The sequence below is a fragment of the Protopterus annectens genome, chromosome 1.part1 (assembly GCF_019279795.1).
Source record: "Protopterus annectens isolate FY-2018-M chromosome 1.part1, PAN1.0, whole genome shotgun sequence".
Classification (NCBI taxonomy): Eukaryota; Metazoa; Chordata; order Ceratodontiformes; family Protopteridae; genus Protopterus; species Protopterus annectens.
Window position 1 is genome coordinate 187654723 of NC_056726.1, and position 18895 is coordinate 187673617.

General features: G+C 42.5%; 1 protein-coding gene across 1 annotated transcript in view; it reads left to right on the forward strand.

Moving 5' to 3' along the window:
* TTK (TTK protein kinase) overlaps positions 1-18895 on the forward strand; it is a gene marked incomplete at its 5' end in the record, with an annotated part of 1887454 nt that overhangs the window by 1470455 nt on the left and 398104 nt on the right. The window contains 1 exon segment of the mRNA XM_044074056.1: positions 7577-7657. Coding sequence (XP_043929991.1) covers positions 7577-7657 — 81 coding nt within the window.

The following is an 18895-nucleotide window of genomic DNA, read 5'->3' on the forward strand; positions in this document are numbered from 1 at the left end:
GCATCAAATGCAAATATTTGATACCTTCATGCAAATGCATTCCCCTGACATTCTTGCCTTAATGGAATCTTAGATGAATGACAACACCCCACCATTCCACTTCCACACACCAGGATGTAATTATTCCTTATGCAGCTGGCCAGGCCCTAGACAAGGTGAAAATGCTATACAAGACCCATCTGCAACTGCAGATAACAATCTCAGTCCACATATAGCTCAGACCATGACCAAAACTGAATAGCTCCATTCAGACACAAAACGCAAAAGAGCTTCCAGCTGCTGAAAATCACCCTTTCCAACTTGGAGTGGTCATCTATATTACACATCCAAATCCCTGAAACAAGCCACATTCTTAAAATACATTTTACTAACACTGCAAACAACTCTTCTCCATTGTCTCCAGACTCTACAAGCCAAAGCAAAAAAAATGACTTACAAAGGCATTCAAATATCCTTCTCCATAAGAGAACATGCATGGAAAGTTAACAACACTGCAGGCTCAAATGTTTTGTGCTTTACACAACTTAGCCATAAAGAGCATTATACACAAAGCCTATATCTGCAGCACCAATGAACCTTTCTCCTAAATCAACCTAAAAAATTCTGGGCCCAAAGTTAAACATTCAGTAAATTCCAGTGTTTACCGTCCCATTAGCAACTCAGTCTTTTCTTCCAAATTCTGTCTTACCCCTAAGCCTTTCTGAATGAAATCTTAAAACTCCACACACCTCACCCAACTCAAGATTTTTTTTCCTGCTCTAGATGCTAGTCCCCTTGAGTTCTCACCACCGTTCTAGTTTTAAGAAAGTTTTGGCCTATGACATCATAGAAACCATCAGAAAATCCCAAATGACAACCGTCCTGGTTCAAATGGCATTCGACCCTGACTTTATCAGTTCCCCTTTAACTACATTTGCAACCTCTGCTTTTGGTTCATCACCTCCCCCTGTATCTGGAAAGACGTAATAAAACCATTTCCAAATACAAAAATCCCCATTCCTGTTCAGACTTTAGTCCCATCTCCGTACTTATAACAGTTACTTTAGTTCTTGAAAAATGGTCTATATATATATATATATATATATATATATATCCAGATGTGTCAAACCAGTGTCTTATCTCTTCTAAGCAAACATAGCTTCTGGGATAACAAAAACACTATCACTGTAATCTGTACACTTACTGATGATAAACACATGGCTACTGACAGACGTCAACTTACAGGAGCAATCTGTATAAACCTCACAAAGGCTTTTGACAGAGTTAATCTCAAACTATTCACTCCACTCCACCCCTTCTATCCTAGAGCATTGGTCCTAGATCCTCACAGTGGTTCCTGAACTTAGTCACGCCACGCCTTCAGTGAAGCCACTGGATCTTTCTCATCAACCAGAGTTCTCTTATTGAAGGACGCCCTTCAGGGCTCATTCATTTCCCCCTACTCTTCTCTAACTATAGCAAACTCCTAGCAAACCTTCATCCTTTCTAAGTCATCCTTTGCATAAATGACATGGTAATCTACTGATCACACCAATATAAATCTGTTATGGAAGAACAAAGTCAGCAAGACCTCCTATCTCTCAACAATTGGCTAAACTCCATGCAGCTGCTTCTAAATCCCAAGAGGAAAAAAGCTTTATTTAGGACATCACAGAAGCTGAGAACTTGCTCTTTCAGCCTTTCCATCTTAGACCTACAGAATAACCCCCTAGAGAGTACCCCCTCCTTCAAATACCTAGGAATGTGTCTGGATCCAAATCTCAATGTTCAACTCCACATACTGGAAAAAAAATAAAAATAAAAAAGCAGACATTCACAAAATTCTTTTTTGGGCCTGGAAAATTTCTCACTTTTTGTCCCCGTGTATATAGAGAAGCCATAGGAAAGATATAAACAAAGCCCAATTTTGGATATACACTCCCAGTCATCACATCAACCTCTTATAAAAACCTTGCCTTCCTACAACTTACAGTCGAGATATGTCTATTCATCTCTTTTGCATCAAAAACAGAGCAACACTGCTCAGTAATCCATAAAGCCAACTGGCTTCCAATTCAGTAAAAAAAACTGAGGTCCTACTTGGCAAGCACTCATTCAAACAACACCACGTCCACAGGGGAAAATAATACAGCAAATTTTCTCCATACTGAGACCTAAACTCTGGAAATCCATGCCAATAAGCATCAGAGATTGTACCACTCTCCCTCAGTTTAGAAACTTTTTAAACATTGCTACTGTATAACAGAATAATGTAATTGCTTCCCAAATGTAACAAAACATCTTCCTCTACACTCACATTCTGTTTGCTTAGACTAACTAGACCCTCTTCCTATCTCTAACATTTATCCTGCATTCTTTCTGCCTTTGCACCCCCGTTGCATATCTCAAGGAGTAGCACATCTGCAATAAATGTTCTTAAATTAAAAACATCTGTGACCTAAAGCAACTCTGCAATGGAATAATTATTCCATATTATTGCCTTTATTTCTGTTCCTTTATTCCCCAAGTATTAAACCTTTTCTGGTTTACAGTAGTATATGTGCACTGCATAATCCAGCATTGCATTCAAACCTCTCTTCCAGCTGCTGTGAAGCTCTCCTTAAGTATGTTTCTTCTTTCAGTCCCAGTATGTCAAATTTATCATTCTGTTCTAAAACATATCTTAATTTCTGTAAAATGCGCTAAACATCTTTATACTGATTGTATTTCTTTTTTTTGTTGTTGTTATGTACTGCTTTGTTCTACTTTTTATCAGCTTCACATTTGTAGATTTGCTGTGTTTACACCTTTGCTGAACCTGAAATTGGTCCATTCAGATTGATGCCCTACCTGGTAAGCAAATACCCAGAGGATAGAAATAGAGCTCTCTGAATCCTTTATGCGCATTGACATCTCTGGTTTTACCTTTGTTGTGTGTACAGTTTCAGGGAAACTGATCAGCTCCCTCTCTGTCAGTCCAGATATGAAGGGGCTTTCATTTGTCAAACGGAGCTTATTAAAGTGGATTTGCTAACTGCATTTATTTCTTCTGTCTGGCAAGCTGGTTGCTGGGTATTGTGGAGACATTTGCCCAGGGTGTATTGTGATTTTGTGGTTTTCAGCACTTCTTTTCAAGAATATGTCCACTGCAGATACTTTTACCATGACCACTTAGACCTCAGTCAGGGCTTTTACTAAGCATTAATCTTTGTTGCATTCCATAAGTAAGAGCTTTGATTCAGAAAATCAACCCATTAGACATTCTTTTTCAGTGCCTATAACCCCATTTCTCTTCAGAATGTTTTAGTTTGCATCCTCTGCTTGAAATTTCTCCCAGCTGTTATCTGTTGCATTGGACTTCTTGAAATAGATTGTAATGGATGTGTAAAAACTCGCAGTATCGGTTATCTTTGAGAGTAACACTTGCAGTAGTTTATTATTTACCATCCTGCTACTCTTTGTCACTGAACAGCTGCTTTGCCTGCTTTTGGTAAATTGTCTTTTGGTAGTAGTATTAAAATGCTTACATGGATGTTCATTATTCCCGCTGCCTCTGTGGCAGTTTGTGTTATCTGCAAAGGTAACTCAGTACTGGCCAGCTTTCAAGAGCTCAAACTCCACCTCTTCTCTCTTCATGTGACAGCTAATTGGCTGAGCATATCCTGAGAAGGAAGCCTCCAGCTGTTGCAGGAAGTGAGTGTACAGGGTTTTTCTTTTCCTCAAAGAAGGAGAGGGAAAATTACTTTAAGCCAGAATCATGTAGCAAGAGTAAGTTTGCAGCTAGTCACAATACCATATAAAAGAAAACAAGTCTTAACAGCAACCAAGTCAGAGGTTGAAACTCACCTCAGCTATGCACATTCTGGGAGGTGGTGAGTTGGTGCTTCCACTGAGGCAGTGGGGAATTCAAACGTCTGCTGTTACAGGTGAGTAGGACTTGTACAGCTGCACTGTAGTCATTATTCCTACTGCCTCAGTAGCATTTTGGATAGAGTCCCAAAGTTTACCCTGCATGGGAGGTAGAAGGGTAAGGATCCACTAGCACTTGGAAGAATGGCCCTAGGAAAGCCTGCTCTGGACCTTAAATAGGAATCCATTTTTAGGTAATACAAATAAAACACCTTGGCTCATGAAGTCCATAGGAACCACAAATGGTGTTATAGAAAAGTATTTGTAAATAAAATGTTAATAAAAAACAATTTAGTGCTATCGACCCTTATTCATTAGGATTTCATTAGAGCTAACCAAATTAATGCAAACTCCATTAACTCAAATGTCCTGAAACAAATTTTTCATACCCTGACAAGTGGAACAAATACTAGATCTGGTCCTTACTAACGCATCAAACAGATGCACTACCGCAACTGTCAGACCCTCATTAGTTAAATCTGACCACAAATCAGTCACCTTCGAGCTGACACTAACACCAAAGCTCACAAAGGGCAAAATCAGACTGATAAACTTCACCAAGGCAAATTTGTAAATCCATTCCAAGCCCCACTCCCAGCTGGAAGTGGTAACTGCACTAAAGCACAGTGTACATTCACTTGCATCAGTGTATAAACTTGGCTGTACCAGAAAGAATCAAAGCCAGAGCCCTAAGTAAAAACAAGCCACCTTGGTGGACATCCAGAATCAGCAAACTTTACAATAAACGCAAAAAATTGCTGTCCAAGAAAACAAAGGTGAGGCTCCAACAGTGGAAAAGCATCCTCCTCAGCCTCAACAGGCAAATAAGACAACTTGTCAAATCTTCTAAGGACTTCTTTGAGAAAAAAAGCACAGGCAAGGATACCCATAAGGCTTTTTACAGCTATGTACATAGCCTAAAAGGTAGGACCCAAGCATGGGCAAAACTAGTGACCAGTGGTATCACACAAACTGACCCCACAGAGATAGCTAACCTGCTAGTGGATAGGTATGGCAAAAATTTCACTCCCTTATCTCCTCCAACAGTATCACAAACCTTCCCCCAAACTATCACCCACCCCCACCCAACATATCTGAAGAGCAGGTCATGAAAGCCTTGTCCAAGGCAAAAGACACAGCCTCTGTGGGACCAGACAGCATCCCAGGCTGTCTTCTAAACAAGGTAAACCATGAACTAGCATCACCATTAAGTACCCTTTTCAGTTATAGTCTTAACCACAGGCTTTGTTCTTGCAGAATGGAGAGCAGCAACAGTTACCTCCTCAAAGGTGGCCTAGCAACAGACCTGGGGAATTACAGACCCATAAGCCTGACCAGCCTCATCTGTAAGGCCATGAAACTTGTCATTATAGATGTCATAAATAGACATACGCGATCTCCAAACCCTGGATCCTACCTAGTTCTGCTTCATCAAGGGCAGATCCTGCCTGTTAAATCTGGTTAGTTTCTTCGAAGATGTGACCAGGGCCATTGATGAGGGCATATCTGTGCACAAAGCATAACCCGATTTGGCAAAGGCTTTTGACACAATCCCACACTCAGGCATTACAGAACAGCTTAGTAAACTGAATGTAAACCCCTTTGTTGTAAGATGGGGTGCCAACTGGCTCACAAACCAGACACAGACTATCAAAGTGGGTGACTCCACATCAATGAGCAGACCTTTTACCAGTGGGGTGACACACAGGGGTCAATGCTGAGCCCCCTACTGTTTGGTATATACTTCTCAGAAGTTCAGGTCAAAACAAAGGGGCTGTGGCTGACCATGTTTGCAGATGACTGCAAACGGGGTGCAATTATTGAATCCCCAAATGTCATTATACTCTAGGAGGGTCTTACGTGGACCAACAACTGGTGTCTTGGTCACAGTGCCAAACTGAATGCAGAGAAATGCATCATCATTCCCTTCGGCACAATATCCCTTCCCACTATCAAATCAACAATACCCTGCATACCCAGAAAGTGGTAAGAGACCTGGGATCACAAGCTGATTGCAACCTTAACTTCGACCACTGTGTCTCTACTGTAGTAAGGAAGGCTTTCTACATTGCACACTTAATTAGTAAAGGCATTTCCTCGAGAGCAAAAGAGGTTATAACCCCTCTATACTCTGCACTAATCCAGCCCATAATTGAGTATAACACCCCATCCAGCATGTACCATACAAAACACCTGCAGCAGTTGCAGAGACCTCAGAGGTTTCTAACAAAGAAGATCAAGGAACTCCAGCACGTGCCTTACACAACTAAAATTTCTGCCACTGTACTCTTGTATCGTATAGACTTCTTAGGGGAGGCTTATTCCTGACTTAGAGCAATCTCAGACCCAAACTTAATGAACTTGCTGCATCTCTGTAAATCAAACAGGACTAGAGCTACCCATTCCAGGGACCTAAATATGGCCTGAGACTTAAATAAGACATGCTGGAGGGGCATCTGCCAGTGATTGCTGCGTCTTTGGAATAGGCTAACTATTCATGTGAAACAAGGCACCTCTATGACACTTTTTCAAAAGGAATCTGGGCAAGTGGATGGGGTACTGTAAATTCTTACCTGGGATAGCACCCAGAAACCCTCCTGGACATAGCAGCTATTCCTAAATTCAGTGTTTGGTGTTGACTAGCATTTCTATGGTATTACATTGGGATGACCTCCAGGTCGATGGCCTAGTAATTTCCTATGATCCTATTATATAAATAGCTACATCACATGACCTAGCTGCAACTTTTCAAGTCATTAATCCAGTAAATAGTAAGAAATCATCTGCAAAAAAATGTATATATCTATATCTATATATATATATATATATCTATATATCTATATATATATATATATATATATATATATATATATATATATATACACATACACACACACGAGCACAACTTTATGTTTAAAAAATGAGTGTTCTAAATAGATAACATAAAATATTAGAAATGGAACATAATGTTTAAAAATATCATATAATGTAGTGTGTAGTAATTCGTTTAACTCTGATGAACTCCACTGTGTAACAGACAAAAGGTTAACTTTTCTTTTAAAATGTTATTGATAAATACTTTGCAACAACTACATTTGTGGTTTCTCTGGACTTTGTGAGCCAAGGTGTTCAGTGTGTTACTGAGGCCTTAACTCTCCATTTTAGTTTGAATCCTTTTTGTGGCGATTTGTGAAGGTATAAACAGAGGGACCTGGCTGCTGCCTGTAGAATGCTTCCATCCCTTTCCAATACATTATTGAAGGGGAAGTTGAACATTTGCTATTACAGGTAAGTAGGACTTGTACAACTAAAGTTTTCTGTGCATTCTATTTGCCACTTTTCCATCTGGGTCTTAACTAGGGGACATAGTGCTGGGCATCCCATGTGTCCCAGCTCTGTGATGCCATGGTGTGCCCCATCTAAAACTCAGAACAGTTGCCATGAGTGAGCTTCCTGAAAGGGGATTTTAGGTGTTACTACCCCAAGACCATCTTAAAGATCATCTAATTTTGTGAGTAGTCAAATCTTTTATTTCATCAGATGCATTAACTGATTTGCATCCAAGTACTTTTTGTTAAAATGGTGTAGAAAGCAACAGCAAAGGTTTAAAAATTGTAGTGCAAATGAGATTTTGCTGTTGATCGGTCATTCCTGTTAGCTTTAAACTATTTTCTTTCCTTTTAAATAGGTTGGTACAATTAATTTTATGCCTCCAGAGGCAATCAAAGACATGTCTTCATATGGAGAAAATGGCAAACCAAGGTCAAAGGTAAAGATATTTGTCTTCAATAAAAATGTTACATGCAGTCATGTTTACTAGGAGTATCAAGTTATACTTGCAGTGAGGGAAGATCTAGAAAGGTAACAGGATGTCACCGAGAAGCTAGTGAGTCATCAAGTTCTTCAGTTCTTAGGTTCATAGGTAGGTACTAGGCTATCGGCCCTGGGGACTATACAAGCCCAGCCAAAAAAGTACCCTGGCTTTTGCCACCCAAGAAAATTATTTTCCTGTGCCACTGTCGAGCAGAGCCACAGAGGTGATCCCCTGGGAGAATTTCCTATTTCCCATCCAATCATCAAGATTTTTCTTGGAGTGCTAATGAGGAGCTTTGTTTGATATAGATAGGTAGTTAATGAGGAGCTTTGTTTGATATAGATAGGTAGTTTATTCCAGAGTATGGGAAGTCTCTGGGACAGGAATCTATCCCTCAGGCATGTTCTGTTTATTGTAGTGACAAGGTTTAGGTCCCTAGAGCATGTAGCTCGGAGGGATTGGGATTTCTTTAAGTGGAGCATGTCCAACAGCTCTGGGTTTGACATAGCTTTGTATGTTAGGCAGAGATCACCTCTGAGTAGGCGATATGTGGCGGAGTAAAGCTGGAGTTTTTTGAGACGGTCTGCATAGGGCATCTGTTTGAGGCCGGTAATCCTCTTTGTGAGGTATTTCTGTGGCCTTTCCAGTTGTAGATGTCTTGTGAGGTACATACCAAAAGGGGTGTTGTACTCTTTAATGGGTCTAATGAGTGATGAGTAGAGGGGAACAATGACCTTTTTTTCTGGATGAGAAACCTTTTGTGATGAGGTGTGCCACGTAGAAGGATTTCCTGACTACTGTGGCGATGTGATTATCAAAGGAGAGACTACTGTCCACCTGTGTCCCAAGGTCTCTTATCACACTTTCAGTGTTAAGTATACTACCGCCTATGTTGTAGTTCATGGGTACAGAGTTTTTACCAAAGGGGATGACAATGCACTTTTTGGCATTGAGCTTGAAGCCATGGCTTTGACACCCGGCATCTGTCTCAGTGAGGCCCTTTTGTAGGATGTCCACATCTTTAGGAGTTTCGATTATGGCTCCTAGTTAGCAGACATCTGCAAACTTCATTAGCCAAAGACCTTCTGTTAGGCTGTACTTCAGAGAAGTAGATACCAAACAGGAGAGGACCCAGGACTGAACCCTGTGGTACTCCACTTGTCACTGGTCTGAAGTCGGATTTGGAGTCTGCTACTTTCACAGTGTGGGTTCTGTCAATGAGCCAGTTGGCAACCCATCTTGTGACATATGGATTTATACCTAGTTTAGTGAGTTTATCTATAATTCCAGAGTGGGGGATAGTGTCGAAAGCCTTGGCAAGATCTAGATAGGCTGTGTGAACCACCTTACCCTCATCTACGGCTTTGGTGACTGCTTCAAAGAAGTCTGTCAGGTTTAGGAGACATGATCTGCCTTTTACAAACCCGAACTGGGTGGGATCCAGAGTTTGGAGATTACCAATATCTTTGTTTATAAGTTCCATGATGATATGTTACATTGCCTTGCAGACCAGGCTCTTCAGGCTAATGGGACGGTATTTCCCAGAGTCCGTGGTGGCTCCCCCCTTGTGGAGTGGGATAACCGTTGCTGTGCGCCATTCATCAGGCACAAAGCCTGAGGTGAGGCTATGATTGAACATGGTACTTGGGTGGGGTGCCAGTTCGTTCTGTAGTTCATGTAGAACGCAGCCTGGGATGTTGTCTGGTCCCATGGATGCTGTGTTCTTGACTTTGGAGAGTGTGGTTTTTACCTGTGCAGCCGTAATTACAGGAACTTTGCATTTTTCCGGTATAGAGATGGGCTCTTTAGGGGGTGAGAGGGGGGTAAAGTTAGCACTGAACCTATCTGCCAGGATGTTGGCAATATCTGTTGGGTCTGTATATTTAGTGCCATTGTCCTGTAACTCAGAGCAGATCTGAGTGTTGCCATTGATATTGTTGACATAGCTATAGAATGCTTTGTGGTTGTCTTTAGAATCAGTGGCGATTTTGTTTTCGTAACTAGCTTTGGAGGATTTTATTGGGGATCGCAGCTTCTTACTGAGGCTGACCAGGGAGCTCCTCTACTCGTGGGATTTTACTCTCTTTTGCAAGAGTTTCTTCCTTCTGTTGTGCAGTTGGGGGCCAGCAGATTTGCTTCCTTTTTTTGGAGGATAGCATCTTGGTTCTGTTTGGGATAACACGATCCATGCACTCATGTAAGTGCTTAAAGTGCAGTTGTGTAGGATTCAGTAGTCGTAACTGTATTGTCCATCTGCATGGGTGTCCTGAAATTCACCACTTCTGTCTTAAGAAACATGAAGTTGGCTTTGGTGAAATTTTTTACCATGGTTTCCTTAATGGTCCTCCTTGGTTTCTTTTTGGAACTTTTGTGTTGGTTGAGTTTGTAGTGGCTACCTGCTGATCAAAATCCCATTCAGTGATACTTGGAGTTAAACCTTTCCCATCTAAAGAAACAATACTGTTTTTCCAGATCCTTATCAGGTTGTGATTCAAAGGATATAAACCAAGGTAGGATTATGAATTTTAATTTAAAAAAAAACATAAAAACAGCTTTTATTAACTAGAGATAAAGTACATCAGGACTTGATAAAAGTGCTCTACTTTTCACGATAAGTGAAAGTGTTTTTTTCTGTCAAAAATTATGGCTCCTCCCTGTTGCATTTAGAATCTTAGCATTGCTGGTCTATATAACTTGATTTTTTTTCACTGGTTTATTTTTTTTCTCTGTAGATAGGTTTTCATTGTACTAATACAGTTGTGTATGTATAGTGGTAGGATAGTTAGAGATAGATTAACTCTTAGGAACTGTCTTCTGTGTGACTTTTTTTTTGCTCCAAGAAAGTTATAGTATATAACCAGTTATTCTGGAGGCAAAGCTCTCACACAAAAGCACTCCTAATATCAGTAAGGTTGTCAGTAGTACACACTGCACCCATCACACACAATTCAAAGCAGAAATGTAGACCACACATGCTGAAGCACGTAAATGTAACCTTCCTAAACCCCAAAGACCTCACAGACAAAGTACACATAAACGCCCTCAGCAGCCCCAAATGCACTCTTTCAAAACGACACCCACATCAACACATACAGTCATATCTCATGGAACCTTTACTTCTAAGCCCATAAGGCAAAACACCACACAATCTAACATTCTGGTCATTGGAGTCTCCATTGTGAGGCACACTGATGTCCCACTCACTAGACTGAGTAAGGAAAAAGTCACAGTCAGTTGCTTATCAGGGACCAGGATACACCACATTATTTATGCACTCAGGTCATTGGACTACAAGTACCAGTATGGCTGAGTCATAGTCCATGTGGGTGTAAATGACCTGAGACATACCTCCCTAGACTATATGAAGAGAGACATAGTGGATCTCTCAGAATGTGTCCGAGGCTGGTACGAGCCTAGCACTGAGCAGCATTTTACCTTCTCCAAGGATGATGCCACAATATGAACAAAAGATGGCTGATTTAATAACTGGCTTAGTTTCTGGTGTCATTGTAAGGGGGTGCAGTGTTTGCCATTATGAAAAGAGACGGTCAACAGACCACTCTGCTTTGCCAGGGATGGTCTGCATCTCCCCTCTAGTGAATTACTTTAGCTGAAGTAGTTGTCCTCCCCATAGTATCTTTTTTAGGCAGTGCCAAACTGAAAGTACTTCCGACAGAGCAAATCAAAACCAAGAAATATGTAAAGGTGTTACTGCTCAGTGCTAGAAATCTAAACAAAAAAGTCCCTAAAAGCTCTTTTCACCCTAGAAAATGCTAATGTCTGTGCAGGTCACTAAGACATGGTTTAAAGCTGCGGAGAGCACATAGGCAGTGCAAGGTTATAATGCCTTCCACACATTTCAACCAGTGCTTACACAGATGTGGACTAAAGGCGGAGATGTTTTAATTTACATAAAAAATATACTTCAAGGCAGGTCAAACAGGTCAATGCATTTGAGTTTCTTCACATTCAAGTCACCTTAGGCAAAATCCAATGCCACTTCCTTGCAAGCTATAGTCCCCCGTATGACCCATGAAAACCCATACCATTTATTTAAACTTATTGGAAACATTCACCATCCAACCCAATATCATATTTATGGTTGACTTTAATTACCCCACTATTAACTGGTATTCATATACAACGCCAAATATACCGGCACATAAATTCCTGGAGTTTGTAAACACAAAGTCCCTGGACCAGATTGTCAGTATACCAAGCAGGGGTGCAACCATGCTGAATCTGGTCCTCATTAATATGGGAGAGTGCACACCCCCTAGTGTAATCTCTTTTCTGGTAAGGTCAGACCACAAAATGGTGGCACCCCAGCTAATCCTGGAATATTCAGGAACAACTCTAAGGCTAACTTGCTACTATTTAAGTGATAACCTAGGAAAGTTTCAAGCCTCCATAAACCCTGAGAACACGGCTGCCTACTCAGAACTGTTCACAGAAACTCTTTAACAAGCATGTTAATAGCTGCATAGAGGCAGCTGTACCCACCAGGAAGAATTACAGACTTAACTAAAAAAAAGACGCCATCCTGGTGGAATCCACATCATCAACAGGCTGTAAAACAGGAGGAGGAAGATCATGGCAAAAATTAGGTGGTGCATCACCCAGCAGGATAAAAGGCATGCTCATCTAACTAAGCAAACAACTCTGAGGACAAATAAAGTCTACCATAGCCAAATTTGAGGGAAGTTTGGCCTCCCAGGTCTTTCCAGGCTTGTTAGTTGTTGCTGAAGCACCTACCAAGGGGAGAAAACGCTGAGAAGGAGAAAGGAGCCACTTTTGAGATTTTAAGTATTTTTTTTTTTGCTTTTTTGTTAAGAATTACTGCTTTGCCGCCTACTTTTCAGCATTTTCCAGCTTGCTAAAGTTTATATCTGTATTACAAACAGTATTTAGAACACATTTAGAGCCTTTTTACTGCATTTCCTGTGTTCCACTTAATTTAAAATCGTTTTTTTCTCTTAAAACTGCATTTTACCTGACTTTGGCCTCGCACTCAAGTGTGGGGTCATTTATTGCACTGTTGTGATTATTTTGCTACTTGTGTATCTCTGCTACCTTTAAACTAAAACAAAAAAGAAAAAAAATCTTGCTTTTTTTCCCACTTTCTGAAATTTAAGGAAGTTCAGTTACAGATTTGCTGTTCTGAGCTGTTTGTAAGTTTCTTGGAGGCCAGTGCTTGCTTGGATAAAGGGAAGGTCTCCGTGTTCACCAGTGGCAGTGGTTAACACTGAACAGCCTGCCTGTCCCTGTAGGAGTGGTTACTGCCTAGAAACTGTAGTTTTATTGGCCATTTTGGGTCAATTCTAAACTCCTTGATCTCTATCTCTTAAAACCCTGCTGCCTCGTGATTTTGGCATCTTTCCAGGCTTGTTAGTTGTTGCTGAAGCACCTACCAAGGAGAGAAAATGCTGAGAAAGGAGCCACTTTTGAGATTAAGTAACTATATAGCCAAACTGGAGGCTAAGCTCTCTCAACCCAGTACTGGCACAGCCTGTCAGGAGGAGAAGGTGACCACACACACCACAAATCCAGTCTCACATAGACCTATCGCATCAGCAAACCAAACACATAAACAAACAAAAACATACTCGGAGGCTCTAAATAAAAATCTGCCTAAGCAGCAGAGACCTCCAAAGCAGACATCCAAGCAACACCTACCACGAAACAATATCCACGTAGCACATAGCTCATAAAGTGCCACACAGTCATAGCCCTTAAGGCTAAACAACACACCTAATACACTTGTAATAGGTGACTCTGTTGTCAGACAAACTGACACCCCACTCACCAGGCTGAACAAGAAGGTCACTGTAAGCTGCCTGTCGGGTGCCAGGATCCGCCACATAACACAAGCACTCAGGTCACTCCAAAGCAAGTACAAGTATGATTCCGTCATTGTCCATGCTGGTGTGAATGACCTGAGACGTACCTCCCTGGACTACATGAAAAAAGACGTACAGGAGCTCTTTGATCATGTAGCCCAGGCCAGTATGACCCTGACCTTGAGTAGCATCTTACCCTCACCAAGAATGATGCCACAGTATAAAGACAAAATGATCAATTTTAACAATTGGCTAAAGTATTGGTGTCATTCAAAAGGGATCCAGTGTCTGTCAGCCTGGGGTGACATGCTCGACAAGCCACGTTGCTTCGCTAGGGACGCCTTGCACCTGTCACTCCTGGGTTTTCGAATACTGGTTAAGGCTCTTGCCTCCCCCATAGTGCCTTTTTTAGGCAAGGCTCAAAAGACAAACCCACCCCCATAGACAGCACAAAGAAAAAAAAACTAAGGGTAATGCTGCTCAACGCCAGAAGTCTAAACCTCAAGATGCATGCACTCGAGACTCTCCTCAGTATGGAGAATATCGATATCTGTGCAGTAACAGAAACCTGGTTCAAGGCTCCCGAGAGCACCCCAGCACTACCAGGCTATACTTCATACCATGCTTTCCGGCCCCAAAACTCAGACCGAACCACAAAAGGAGGGGGGAGTATCCATATTTATCAACGATACCCACACCTCCAGGCTAGTGGCACTGCACGAAGCTTCGGAGACCATCCATGTGCAACTAACAGTGGGCAAAACTGCCTTCCAGTTTGTAGCCTGCTACAGACCACCCTCCCAAACACAGGAACCTCAGTTGGCTTTCCTGAGAACAGTGGAGAATATGAAGTTCTCTCCAAACACTATTATATTGGGTGACTTCAACTACCCAAACATTGATTGGGAAAACTACTCAAACCCAAACACCCTCGCCCAACGGTTCCTAGAATTTATAAACTCAAATGCTATGGAACAACTGGTCACCGCTCCCACAAGAGGGGAACAACATACTGGATCTGGTCATCACCAACATGGGGTCTCTATATTCCACACCAGAAGTATACCCCTCATTGGTTAGATCATACCATAAATAAATCTCACTGGACATCCATATTCCGTTCCCACCCCTAGCCAAGGAAACCACGGTGAAGAACTTCTCAAAAGCAAACTTCACACTTCTCAAAACTGAGGTGGAATCCTTCAAAGCCCCCGGGCCAGTGGACAATATGGCCCAAAATGCAGAATCCTTTACAAAAGCATTCTATGGACACCTACAGGAATGCATGGAGCATGCTATCCCAAATAAAACCAAGACTCAGTCTTCCAAAGGCAGGAGACCTGTCTGGTGGACCCCGGCCATAAATAAGCTATACAACAGAAGGAGAAAGCTACTACATGACAGAGCAAAATCCCAAAAAGGGAAGGCATCACTGATCAGTACTAACAAGAAACTACGATACCTCATAACATCTTCTAAGGCCAGCTTTGAAAGAAAAATTGCACAAGACACTAAAGATGATCACAAGGCCTTCTTTAGTTATGTCAGAAACATGGGAGGCAACTCCCAGATATGCTCTGAGTTAGTGCAAAATGGTAAAAAATTCACTGAACCCACAGACATTGCCAACGTCCTGGCAGAAAGGTTCAGTGCAAACTTCTCCACCCCTTTTCCTCCAAAAGAGCAAATGTCTAACACAACAGAGTGTAGCCTTCCTGAGATCACAGCTGCACAGGTGAGAGCTGCCCTCTCCAAAGCTAAAAACACAGCATCAATGGGACCAGACGGTGTCCCGGGCTGCGTCTTACACGAGCTCCAAGAAGAACTAAACCCTCATATAAAGTCACTGTTCAATCTCAGCCTTACTACAGGATATGTTCCCAAGGAATGGCATACAGCAACAGTGGGTCCCACTCCACAAAGGTGGTGCCACAACAGACCCCAGAAACTATCGCCCTATAAGCCTGACTAGCCTGGTCTGCAAAGCTATGGAACATATCATCATGGAAATTATAAACAAAGACATTGGGAACCTCCAGACACGGGATCCTACCCAGTTCGGCTTCGTTAAGGGCCTCTTGAATCTGTTCGACTTTTTTGAAACAGTTACCAAAGCCATAGATGAAGGGAAGGTAGTCCACACAGCCTACCTGGACCTCGCAAAGGCCTTTGACACAATACCCCACTTGGGCATCATAAATAAGCTCACCAGCTTAAATATCAACCCCTATGTCACAAGATGGGTTGCAAACTGGCTCAGGGATAGAACCCACATGGTCAGAATAGCAGGTGCCATGTCAGACTCTAAACCAGTTACAAGTGGTGTCCCACAAGGCTCAGTCCTGGGACCTCTCTTGTTCGGTATATATTTCTCCGAGGTACAGGCTAACACAGGTGGACTATGACTGACCAAGTTCGCAGATGACTGTAAACTGGGTGCTATAATCGACTCTCCGACTGACACAAGCATCCTCCAAAAGGGTCCCTCAGAGATGGATAACTGGTGCCAGAGCCATGGCCTAAAGCTAAATGCCAAAAAGTGCATAGTCATCCCCTTTGGAAAAAACAAAGTGCCCACAAATTACCACATAGGTGGTAATCCATTAAGTACGGAAGAAGTAATTAGGGACTTGGGGACCCAAGTACATAGCAATCTCTCCTTTGACAAACATGTTGCTAAAATGGTTAGAAAGACCTTCTATAATAGCCCACCTTATCATGAAAGGGTTCACATCTAGATCAAGAGAGGTCATTGTGCCCCTCTACTCATCACTTATCAGGCCCATAATTGAGTACAGTGCCCCGTTTGGGATGTACCTTACCCGACACCTTCAGCAACTGGAAATACCCCAAAAGATTCTCACCAAGAGGATCAAGGGGCTCAAACAGATGCCCTATGCAGTTCAGCTAAAGAAACTCCAGCTCTACTCAGTTGCGTACCGCCTACTCAGAGGCGATATAAAGCCATGTCCAACCCAGAATTAATGGACATGCTTCACCTCAGGAAATCTAAATCCCTTCGAGCTACACGCTCCAGGGATCTGAACCTCAGCACAGAAATAAATAGGACATGCTGGAGGGACAGATTCATATCCCAGAGGCTCCCCTCACTCTGGAACAAAATCCCAATCCATGTCAGGCAGAGCCCCTCACTGACCCTCTTCAAGAGAAATCTTGAATGGATGGGAGATCGTAAGTTTACCCCTGGGATCTCTTCTGTGTCGCTGCTTGACTGAGGTACAGTAAACAAACCTTAAAAGGGCTACCTTCTGTGACCTACTATACAGAGGCACAGTCAACTAATCTAAAAGGGTGGCGAAAGCCAAACATACTCTGGCTAGGCTTATAAATGCCCTAGGGCAGATAGCCTAGTATCAACATATGAACCTATGACAGCCACAAGTCATTCATTAGCTATGTCCACAACCTCAAAGGCAATACACAATTATGTGCAGAGCTCATTGTAAATAGAGCCACCTATACTTAGCCAGAAGATGCAGCAAATCTACTGGTTGACAAATTCAACTCTAGCTTTACCCTTCTCTCCCCCTCAACCTTCCTTCAGAAAATGCCATCATATGTAACTCCCCCTGCTATCACTAGAGAATAGGTCCTTAATGTTTTCTCAGATGTCAAGAACAGTGGGGCCCATACAATACCCCAGGATGCCTTCTAAATAGCATGAGACATGACCTGTCAGGTCCTCTGAAATTCCTATTTAACTGTAGTTTTCAAACCGGCTCTTTGTCTCAAGAATGGAGAACGGCAGCAGTCATCCCTCTGCACAAAGGTGGGCCATCTACAGACCCTGGAAACTACAAACCCATAAGCCTCACTAGTCTCATATGCAAAGCCATAGAAGGAATTATCATGGAAATGATCAATAATGACAGGAAATCTCCAGACAGTAGTGGACCCAACCCAACTTGTTTCCATCAAAGGCAGGTGATGCCTACTGAACTTGGTGGACTTCTTTGCGAAAACCACCAAAGCAGTGGATGAAGCAAAATGGTTCACACTGCCTACCTTGATCTGGCCAGGGTATTTGACACAGTACCCCACTTAGGCATTGTTGATAAATGCAAGAGGTTAGGTACAAACCCTTCTGTCATCTGGTAGATAGCCAGCTGACTCACAGACAGGACTCAAAAGATTAGAATTGGGGAGTCCACCTCTACAAAGAGGCTAGTCACAAGCAGAGTTCCTCATGCTTCGGCCCTGGGATGCTCTTTTTTGGCATTTACTTCTCTGAAGTAAGAGTGATGTTTCTGCTAACTACCACATCAGTAGCAGCACCCTTAGTATGCACTCAGTGGTGAGAGACCTGGACACACAGGTTGTCAGCAGTCTTACCTTTGATCACCATGTCTCCACAGTGTTAAGGGCATTCTGTATTGCTCATCACATAAGTAAGGGCATTGGCTCCAGAAAAAAAGTTATAACCTCCCTGTACTCTTTCCTCATCAGGCCAATAATAGTACAATGCCCCTTTTGGTGTACATCTTTCCAGGCATCTGCAGCAATTGGAGAAACCACAGATCTGAAGTAGGAGATTCATTTGTCTGCAACCTGTGGGTTATGGATCCGATATCGGATCCGAACCGGCATGGTTTACCAGCTATGGATCCAAGCTCTCAGCTCCTCCCCTCACCCATAATGCCCTGCTCTACCCTCATGACCTCAGATCTCGTTTGCCGCGCATGGTGACCGGATTGTTTCTCAAGCTCTCAAGCTAAGTGCTAGTTTTCAGTGTTTAAATTTCAAAATTTAAGAGATTTTATTGTTTTTTTGTGTGAAAGTGTAGGTTTCCCCTTTGGTATATTTACTTTTTTAGAGTTTAATCTAAAAGTTATATCCCTCCCTCGCTGTTAGCGAGTGTGTGTGTGTTGGGCCTGTGAGTGTTTTTTGTGTTCTTTAGTTACTTTTTAGTTTTAGTAACTACTGTTATAGATTGGGATGGCAGAGCAACCCAAATCTATTTTTCTAAATGCTCGAGTGTGGCCATAAGCTTTCCCCAGCTGATGGCCACACTGTGTGTTAGATGCCTGGGGTTGAACACCTCACATCTGGATGTTCCATTTGTGCAGGGTTCAACCCCAAGGCATTGAAGGAGCGGAGGTCCAAGCTTGTTTTGGCGGGCCTTTACCGCCGGACTCTGCTCTGACCTCCGCTCCTTCGAGTAACCTTACCCACGGTTATTCCTTCTGGCACCCCTCCTCCTCCTGGGACTCAACCTCCCGCTTCTGGTTCGGAGGAGAGGGATGCTAAGAAAGGACCGGAGGGAGAAGCACCATAAGCGGCGGGCCGAGACCTCTGTTTCGCCCCGCCAGCCAAGCGGCTTCTCCCGGCTCTG